Source organism: Microtus ochrogaster, unplaced genomic scaffold, assembly GCF_000317375.1.
Source record: "Microtus ochrogaster isolate Prairie Vole_2 unplaced genomic scaffold, MicOch1.0 UNK64, whole genome shotgun sequence".
NCBI lineage: Eukaryota > Metazoa > Chordata > Mammalia > Rodentia > Cricetidae > Microtus > Microtus ochrogaster.
The window spans coordinates 388,578-398,702 of record NW_004949162.1 but is presented as its reverse complement, the minus strand read 5'-3'; the positions used below and the strand labels follow the sequence as shown (position 1 = coordinate 398,702).

Genomic DNA, 10,125 nt, shown 5'->3' with positions numbered 1-10,125 from the left:
GGAGGCGAAAATTTTTAATTAAAAAAAATAATAAATAAAAAAATACAAAAAAAAGATTTTTTAAAAACTAAAATAATAAAGTAAGAAAAAAAGGAAGACTATGGAACTTTAAAAGTTTATAATATGCTGCATATTATAATATCAATATTGAGCTTCACAGAGCAACAAGAAAGGAAAAGTTATGTCTATGTGATGGTGTTTATATGTCAAGTTGACAAGGCATCGATTTTGCTGGGTAGTGTTTAACAACTTGACACAAGCTAGAGTCATCTGAGAGAAGGGGACCTTATTGGAGAAAATGATTCCAAAAACCTGGTTTCATGACAGACAAGCCTGTAAGGTATTTTTTAATTGGTGCTTAATAGAGGTAGGTCCAGCCCATTGTTTGTTGTATAAGAAAAAGTGGTTGTAGGAGGAGCATGCTAGTAAGGAACATTCATTCATGGTCTTTGCTTCAGCTCAAACTTTAGATTTCCTCTTTCAGAGCTCCTTTGACTTCTCTAGGTGGATAGGCATGCCAAATAAACCATTTCCTGCCAATACTGCTTTTGGCCATAGTGTTTTTCAAAGCAATAAAAACACAAATTAAAACAGCAAGTGACAATTGTTCATTCTTCATTATAAAAATTGATTTATGTGAGGTCAAGAACTCACAATAGAATTTCTGTATCTTCAGGATTTATTATTTGTTTGTGAAAAATAGAACAGGTAGAGCTTTCAGATAGCCAGTAATCAATGCATTCATCATGAAATTCATGAAAGCAAGGTAGTATGCGAATCTTACTGCTTTCTACATATTCTGTAATACAAATACTACAGATATTTAATTTATCATTTTCACCAAAAGGTCTTCTTGGTAAAGTTTTAATCTGTTCTTTGGTAAGTCCTTTAGAATGGTTATTATAAATATCATTGAAGTTGGTAAAATCAGGCAAAGGTGGCCAGGAATCATTATCATCATATTCTTCTGGGTTTGTAACTTGCATTACCTGCCTCGCCTCAGAAGGTGTATCAGGAAGTAAAATTGGTTCATTTCTGCTTTCATTAATTTGGATTACAGCTGATATATTTCTTTTTTTTTTTTTTTTGGTTTTTTGAGACAGGGTTTCTCTGTGTTTTTGGAGCCTTTCCTGGAACTAGCTCTTGTAGACCAGGCTGGTCTTGAACTCACAGAGATCCACCTGCCTCTGCCTCCCAAGTGCTGGGATTAAAGGCATGCGCCACCACCGCCCGGCTCAGCTGATAAATTTATATTGCTGACAATAGCACTGTCTGTAATCTTGGGAACAGGCAAAAACTGTTGATTGGGCCTTGACAAAGAAATGAATGAGTAAGTTGGACTAGAATTACTGGTAGGATGTGAAATAAAACTACAAACAAAACTAGAAATAGTACTATTACTAGAATGATCTCTTTTACTATTTTGACTTGAAGATGAGTCACAAGGTTCTAAATCAATCTCAATGCAATTATGTTCAACTTCATAATTTTCTGGAAGGATTTGTCCTGATGTTTCATAAGATGCTATAGCTATTGCAAAATCTAAACTAGTATTTGAAGTTGAGCCACCAAAATTATTTCAAAATTCTGCATACTTGTTTGATTAGAAAATAAAGAGATGTTTGCATGTTCTTCTTTATTAATTTCCAGTGATAAAATTATTTGGTGAAACAGATGTAGCCTGATTTCTATGAGCGGTACTGTATGTGTGCTCTCTTATTGGAGAAGATGTGAAAGAATAATTTCTTTGCAACTCAGATATGGCCAAATTTTCTATCAATGGAAAAACTGGTAGAAAACTAGGGAAAGGCTCATGCATGTTAAAATGAGAAAGATCAGGTGTTACACAATGATCTTTCTTTAAAGTAGAATGCAGAATAGGTTGAGGTAACCTACTTTCTGTCATTTCTCCAACTATCAGAACTTCTGGACTCTTACTTTGGACATTTCTTTTATCTCTACTAAATGGGTCTTTTTTTGAAATTTCAGTTGTATCTTCTTCTGGTAGAAAGGTAATTACACATGTTGCCTCGGGTTGTTGATGGTGTACTTGCTTCTGGCTGTTTCTATTATTGTCATGATAGCTGAGTCCTGAAAGTAATACATGGCCATTTTGTGGACTGTAGTTCTCATTATTAAAGGTAGATCTCATCCCTCCACTGGTATCACTATTGTTTGTGTTCCTCTGACATTTTGTTGTCCAAAACGTGCACTCCACTATCCCCATTTTTGTCCTATTTTCAGAATACTGAAGTGAGGTAAGTTGGTCTCTCACACAATCACCACTAGGCACAATGTCTAAAGTCTTTACTCCATCTGCAAACATAAAGTGCAAGTTAATTATAAAGGAACTGTCAAAATTAGAACATATGCTGCTTTGATACTGTTTCAATAACAGAAAATAAGCACCTAAATATTCAAATATTTTATTGTGAATATGATTCATATTTTACATGAAATTAATACATTTGCAAAATATAAAAATCCAAATTTACAGGTAAAGGCAAGAGGATTTCAAAACTGCCTTTGAAATAACTTAGCTTATTCCAGACAAATTTATGGAAATTTAAAGTTTATCAGAGAGTACTTCTGTTCAATGTTTCAGAATCTTATATATCACCATGGAGAGGCATCTAATCAAGATATTAATACAATCCCCCAAAAGTTCAAAGCTTTAAAAATATTTTTTAAAAGTTTACTTATGTTATGTGCATGTTTATTTGTCTGTGTGAGTGTATGCCTCGTGTGTGCAGATGCTTGTTGGAGATACCAAGAATCAGATCCCCTGGATCTAGAGTCATAAGCAGTTGTCAGATACCCAAAATGAAGATAATAAATTTAAGACACTTTCTTTGGAAAAAACACAATGTGATTTTGCCTGCTTGGCAATCTATGCAGACTCAAATAAAAGTTCTACTCAAGATACAACACAAATATCAAAGATAAAATTTACTTGTCCTTTAATATTTATTAGTCTGTAGCTTTATTTCTAGGATCATGGGTAACATGCTTTCATTTGAAACATAAGAAACCATCTTAAGAAAATAAAGTATTATAGTGAACACTTATTACATAGCAATATTCACACTGCACCTAGAGAGAGAAACAATAATTCTTAGTTTTAAGTATGGTTTTAAAGAAAAGCACCAACTATATTGAAGGCAAACTGAATGTATTGGGTGGCATTTTTTGTGTTTATAAAATGATTAGCATCATTCTTGGCATTGTTATACTGGATAGAATTAACATATCTAGATATACCCATTATCACAACCAAATTGTTTTACAGATGTTAACATATGTCTCTGAGGAGGAGAACAGAATTATGCAAACTTTCATTTGCTGATAGAAATTTTCTTTTGTTTGACTTCTCAAAATGTGAAATACATGAAAAATAGTAGTATCTTTCGCCATCAGATACATAAGAGCATATCAAAATAACACCAGGATTCGCTGTTACTAACTTAAAACAGTTTACTAGCACTACTGATATTACTAATTGCAACAGTAGACAGTTTATAATTAATTCATAATCAAGAAAAGACAAAACAATAGTAGTTCACTACAAAAGAACCACTATTGTTTATAGTGTTTTTGGTAACATTCTTCTTGGAAAAGCCTTAAAATGTCCTATAGTTTGCAACTCCAATCTTATATGTTGAGTAAATGCTTGTGTTTCTACTTACTAGTAAATATCAGAACCTCATTTACTTTAAGATACTCAAAAGACTCAGGTAATATATTATACAGAAATTTCCAAAGTATTGAATTCAGAAAAATTAAAGTAACCTACCTTTAATCCAATCGTTGGTCTTCGGAAGTCCTGGGATACTCCTTGTTCATTTCTGAGGTCTATCATATACCATAAATATTTCAGGTTCATCTTCCTTTGAAACACATAGTGTTTTAAATATTGATTCTGATTATGGATATTCTATTTGACTCTGGATATTTTCCTTATATTCTGCAAAAATTTTTGCAAGTAACAGTGATTCATGCAGACAAGCTTATATCATACAGGTTAACAACCACCTCTTTATTTTCACTGGGACTATTTGAGTTACTGTGAAGTGTTACGGTCCAATATTGGTATTGTCTTAATTCACTATCTGCCATATTTTTAATAATTAAAACAGCCTATCCAGACTCTTAAAAAGTACCACTAGCCATATGCTACAAATGATTGTCTGTACCTGTGACCATGAAATATGACAATATCATAAAGAAACTCTAAAACAGAGAGGCAACATATAAGAGTGCTTTTAAATTTTTCTTCAAAAACCATAAAAATGGAAGAGGATGCCCAATCAAGACCTGGTCTAGTTTCCAGGGATTAACTAAGGAAAAATGAGGAGGCAGGTATCCAATAAGTGATAGAAGAAAACCACGGTTGTCAGTGGTTGTCAGTAGCTCTTTAAAAAAGTGAAAATAAAATCATTCTGATAGGCTTTTTGCCAATTGGGGCTCCTTCTAGTATGAAATAAATACAGTTAAGAGATTTGGAGATGGAGCTCAAGATGAGCAGTGATTCTCAGAAATTTGCACAACACACTAAGTACCAAAACATTTGTAAGGAAGTGAAAGAGAAGAGCCCTTGTGGTAGCTGTATTAGCAGAAAGTCAGGGGAGAATCAAATTTAAAAAAAGGAAATAAAACAGACTTATAAAACACAGTTAAGCCTGCACTCATCACTGTACAGATCTGAAGTGCAATGAAATAGGAAACTTGGGTTCTACATACTTTAAAGGTGCTCAGAAAATCTTTGCTTTCAGTATTTTATGGGAATAGTTTCAAGAAGGCATTTTCAATATGGTTGCTTAAACAAGATGCATAATGTTCTAACCAGACCACATACCAATGGGGATAGAGTAAACCTTATAAGGTACCACTCCTAAATGAAGAGCTATAGATAGTTAATTTCTTCCACAATGCAAAGTATATGGCCACATACACATGTCCATATGAGCAACAATATATTTACTCTGTAATTCACTAATATATGGTAAGAAGTTTGGTATATATGGTTGGAATTTTAGGAGAGAGTGAGAGGCAAGAATGATGTAAATACATACCCACACATGAAATTCTAAGAAAATTTTTAAATCTGTAAAATATTTTTGAAAAAGCAGAGTCTTCCTGATTCCGCACTAGGTATTTCTAGAGACAAAAAAAGTTTCTTTCCTGCACAACCCATTATGGGAACCTAAGGCAAGTGTCATGGAACTATTCCCTGGCTCATAGAATGTAGAATAATTCTATTTATAGGGAAAATGATGAATGACAATTGCTCAGTGTTTCACTTGCTGGAAATCAAGTCTGAGCTGAGTCGTGCTAGTTTGAGAATCACTAGCTCCTCTGCAGAGTGATGAACAGAGGAATTGTTCAAAAATTCTTGGGCCTAAGTCATGCCAGGGAAAGATAGCTGGCAGCCTTTTCCAGCACTTTGGGACTGAGAGATACATATAGTTATAAAATCTAATGCCAAGCTTACTAACCACATCCTTGGTGAGACAGACAACATAAGAAGAATATAAGGGGATTCTTTGTGATATTCTATTGTTTAAGGCAGGTCAAATGCCACTTTCTTGTATCTCAGGGTCAAGATACTAATATGGTCAAGTAATGTATACTCTAGGTAAGATTATGTACTTGTTTTGCAATTTCACTTATATTATAGAGTAATTTTTATTTTTCACTGGAATTGTTTCTAGTTTACTCTCTAGCATTATTTTGATAAAAATATGTGATCTTATTAGTATATAACTACTATAGGTAATGAAAAATAAAGTAAAGTTTATATAGATTTAAAATCACTTGAATATACCTTTTTGTGATAACTGTTTATAACAAACATTTGTTCTAATGAATTAACACTCAAAGCTCTTATAATTAACTTATATAATGTATTTCAGAAAACATTATCCTTTTCAAGTTTCATTGTGGAAGAGAAAGGGAAAGTGGTTTATAACAATTGATAAACATATTAGAATGTAAGTAGTAAACATAAAGATGTATTTTATAGAATGAAATGATCCCATTCACCCATATTTAGTTTTGGTCATGGTGTTTCAGCACAGCAATAATCTACCTAAGACAGATAGTCATCAGAATTTTTCAGCTTTAATGACTAATTAAGTACTAGAAAAGACAAGTGATATACCTTCAGCAATACATCTCATTAACATTTTAGAAAAATGCTAATAAGGTGGAAGGCATGTTCAGAAAAGACAATTGGTGTACCTTCCATATGTATTAAGGTTTTGATGATTTTTTGAATTGACATTAATTGCCTATAGTACCAAATCAATACACTGAAAATAATATAGTATATAACAACATATGCTGAAGAACCTAAGGCATCCTTATATGCTCTATTAGATTCAAATTTAATACCATTTTCATGAAGAAAACTGCTAGGAAAAATCTTAAGACGAGCCACTCCACTGACACAAAAGAACTCCAATCAGACCAGATTAATTCACATTAAATGCCCATGTTTAATAGACAGCACACTCTCGGGTGGCTGGGAGAGCATGGTGAGGGAAAGACAGAGGGAGCACACATGCAAACCCATATGTTCCTTTTTCCAGTGTGACCCTAAATACTCTGTGTGAGCGGTGCTGACCCTCCCCCAGGAGGGGTCAGTGTTTGGCAGGCTGTGAGTTGGAGTCCAGCCTAACATTCCAGACTCTTTGGATATAGGGGTGTGACAATGCGCTGAGGTGATATTTATGACCAGCATTTTATGCTCTCTTTGGATAAATGGGCGTTGGCTCAAGTCTGGCTACTTCCTGCGGACATGGGGTGATGTGGGTGAGGGGAGAGCTGACAGTTGGCATGCTCAGTGAGAGGAGTGGCTGGGCTGGTATCTGATTTGCTGGTATCCTGGAGTCCTTAGGCAGCTGCTTTTTGAGGGGGAAGAGAAGGCAGGTTCCTAGGAGAAAAACAATGTTATTATTGTTCCTATTCATTAACTGCCAGAAAGAATGGAACAGGGAATTTCTCTGGTTGGACAGGCGAGGCTCAGGTGTATCAAATACAATCAGATTTTAGTCCGGGTAGGTGTCTTTCATCTAGAAGAGTGGGTACCAATGGTAAAGTACCAGGAGCTGGTGCAGGTGCTTGGCATTATTTGGAGAGCACTTTGTGAGTTGCTCTTGTCCCAGGCAGCAGGAATGACCTGTAAAATATGCTTGAAACTTGATGTGGTTAGCAAAAAGCTCTGGTGACTGTTAGTTTTGTTTTGTTTTGTCTTTTTACCAGACCTGGTTTTAATACAGCAGTAGAACTTTTCCAGGAACCTGTAAGAAAACTGGAACAGATTTACACCACAGAAATAGGTTTTTGCTTTAGGTTAAAAGGTATGAACATTTTAGAATACAATTAAAGTAAATTGGGAACTCTGGACCTCTGAAGATACACCTGAAACTGTTAATCCTCGACTATGAAACCTGTTAAAGAACAGTACCTTAAGTTGTCAAATGCCCTTAGACAGACCTGGGAGGGACAAATGAGCAAAAATGAGACATCTTTTTAGTTATGCAGGCAATCACAGGTCCTCTACTAGTTCTTGGAAAACACCAGTCTTAGAAGCAGTGTTTGCCATTAGCTGTGGAGTATAAGAGCCCCAAGGATTTTTCTTGTGTGGGGAAGATTTAGTCTACCTGGCTTGGTAGGATGATCAGATCAATTCCTGGATAAAAGATACGGAAAGCTGGAGAGGTGAAAGGCCACTTTTTTTGTTTTGTGGATTGCTTTACCAAACCCAGAGGCAAGGAGTGGAGGCAGAAGGTCTTCTGTCTTCTTGGAGGAGCTAAAGGTTCCTGTGGAAGCTGGTGTGTCTTTGTTAGAATTTTTTGTTAAAATGCCATAATCTCAGATCTATAAAAGCACTTGAAAACCAGGTACCTGTTACCTGTTATTTTAAACTGGGCAGATAAGCTAAATTTAGATGTGTATTTTATTTAATTAGTTACAGTTTATCAATGCTAGTAGAATACTAGCACATATAGTTACCCTTACCAATGATGGTGGACTTGCACATGTGATTGCACTTACAAATGATGGCTGTGAGGTTAAAATGTCCGCTACCCACGTGTTTGTATTTTTGCAGAGCTGTTGTAATCTGGAGATATAAATTTTACAGATTTTAATGTAAGCACACATGCATACAGAAGTTTAATTTGATCACATCACAAAAACATACATACTTAAATAAACATATTGTGGCCACATCATTCTAACAGAAAGACAAATAGGACACATTTGGAAACTTATGTCAGCTGACCAACTTAAAAATCCTGGCACAGATGGAAGAATGGATGAAGAAAGTGTGGAATATATACTCATTAGAGTACTACTCAGCGGCAAAAAAAAAAAAATGACTTCGCGAGTTTTGCATGCAAATGGATGGAAATAGAAAATACTATCTTGAGTGAGGTAACCCAGACCTAAAAAGATGAACATGGGATGTACTCACTCATAATTGGGTTCTAGTCATAAATAAAGGTGAGTCTATAATTTGATATCCTAAAGAAGCTAAATAAGAAGGTGAACCCAAAGAAAAACATATAGCTATCCTCCTGGTTATGGGAAATAGACAGGATTGCCTGGCAAAAAATTGGGATCTTGGGGGTGGGGTGGGAGGGGGTAAGGGGAGATGGGGAGAGAAAAGTGAGAAGGGTAGGATGGGGAGAACTTGGGGGAATGGGATAAAGGAAGGTTGGATAGGGGAGCAGGGAAGCACATATATTAATTAAGGGAGCCATCTTAGGGTTGGCAAGAGACTTGGACCTAGAGGGGCTCCCAGGTGCCCAGGGTGATGTCTCCAGTTAGTTCCTGGGGGAGCTGAGAATAGGGAACCTGAAATGACCCTATCCTATAGCCATACTGATGAATATCTTGCATATCACCATAGAACCTTCATCTGGCGATGGATGGAGATAGAGACAGAGACCCACATTAGAGCAATGGTTTGAGATCCCAATGTCCCAATGAGTAGCAGAAGGAGGGAGAAGATGAGCAAGGAAGTCAGGACCACGAGGGGTACACCCACCCATTGAAACAGTGGAGCTGATCTATTGGGAGCTCACCAAGGCCAGCTGGACTGTGACTGAAAAAGCATGGGATAAAACCGGACTCTCTGAATATAGCAGACAATGAGGGCTGCTGAGAAGCCAAGGACAATGGCACTGGGTTTTGATCCTACTTCATGTATTCATGTTTGTGGGAGCCTAGCCAGTTTGGATGTCCACCTTCCTAGACCAGGATGGAGGGGGGGGAGGACTTTGGACTTTCCACAGGGCAGGGAACCCTGACTGCTCTTCAGACTGGAGAGGGAGGGAGAGAGGAGAGGGGGAGGGGGACAGGAGTGGGAGACTGGGAGGAGGTGGAATTTTTTTTTTCAACAAAAAAATAAAAAAACCAAATCCTGGCACAGTTATGCCTGGAGGGGAAGCAGCAAGCAGCAAGGAAGTGGGGGGGACAGAGCCGCTGCAGAGGAAATGGAAGTTGGGGCAGCACAAACCACTGGCCCCAAATGAGGAGAGAGAGACAGAAGGAGTGGCAAGAACGTGCATGTAAAAACCATGGGCTTTTGGAGCATTGTTAATTTAGGTTAGATAGCCGCAATTTAAAGGGATTTTTTTTTTTTGTCAGAGGGCACTTAAGGTCAATTTGGAATCGGCTTGGAATTGCAAGAAACCCATTTTAATCATATGCCTGAGTGACTCAAGTGTGTCACAGGACTTCCGCTGAGGCAATTCTTGAACCGAAGATGGAGCTGTGAAAAATTGAATGTCCAGTGTCCTGCATCAATCAAAATTCACCTCAGTGAAAGTGTCTGGCTTTTGCTGCACGGGTCAATTTTCTGGCATGGGCCCGCAGCTTCATTGGAGACCCTAAAACCCAAATCGGTCACCCCAAACCCTACCAGGCATGCACTTTAAAAGAGGAACTTACCTGCTTCCGATCTGGCCTGGTAGAAGGGCATTTTCCAGCATGAGCCTGTCCTCTTAAGACAATCTGCTCCAGTTTTGTGCATGGTGATAGATATGGGTCAATTTTCATTCTTCTACAGGTTGACATCCAGTTGTGCCAGCACCATTTGTTGAAGATGCTTTCTTT

The 10,125-nt window shown here is 36.9% G+C and overlaps 1 protein-coding gene across 1 annotated transcript in view; it reads right to left on the bottom strand.

Moving 5' to 3' along the window:
• Positions 1-650: 650 nt before the first annotated feature.
• LOC101986552 overlaps positions 651-10,125 on the bottom strand; it is a 44,690-nt gene continuing 35,215 nt past the window's right edge. Inside the window, 5 exon segments of the mRNA XM_026777412.1 lie at positions 651-1,060; positions 1,231-1,572; positions 1,575-1,648; positions 1,650-2,316; positions 3,794-3,919. Coding sequence (XP_026633213.1) covers positions 651-1,060; positions 1,231-1,572; positions 1,575-1,648; positions 1,650-2,316; positions 3,794-3,919 — 1,619 coding nt within the window.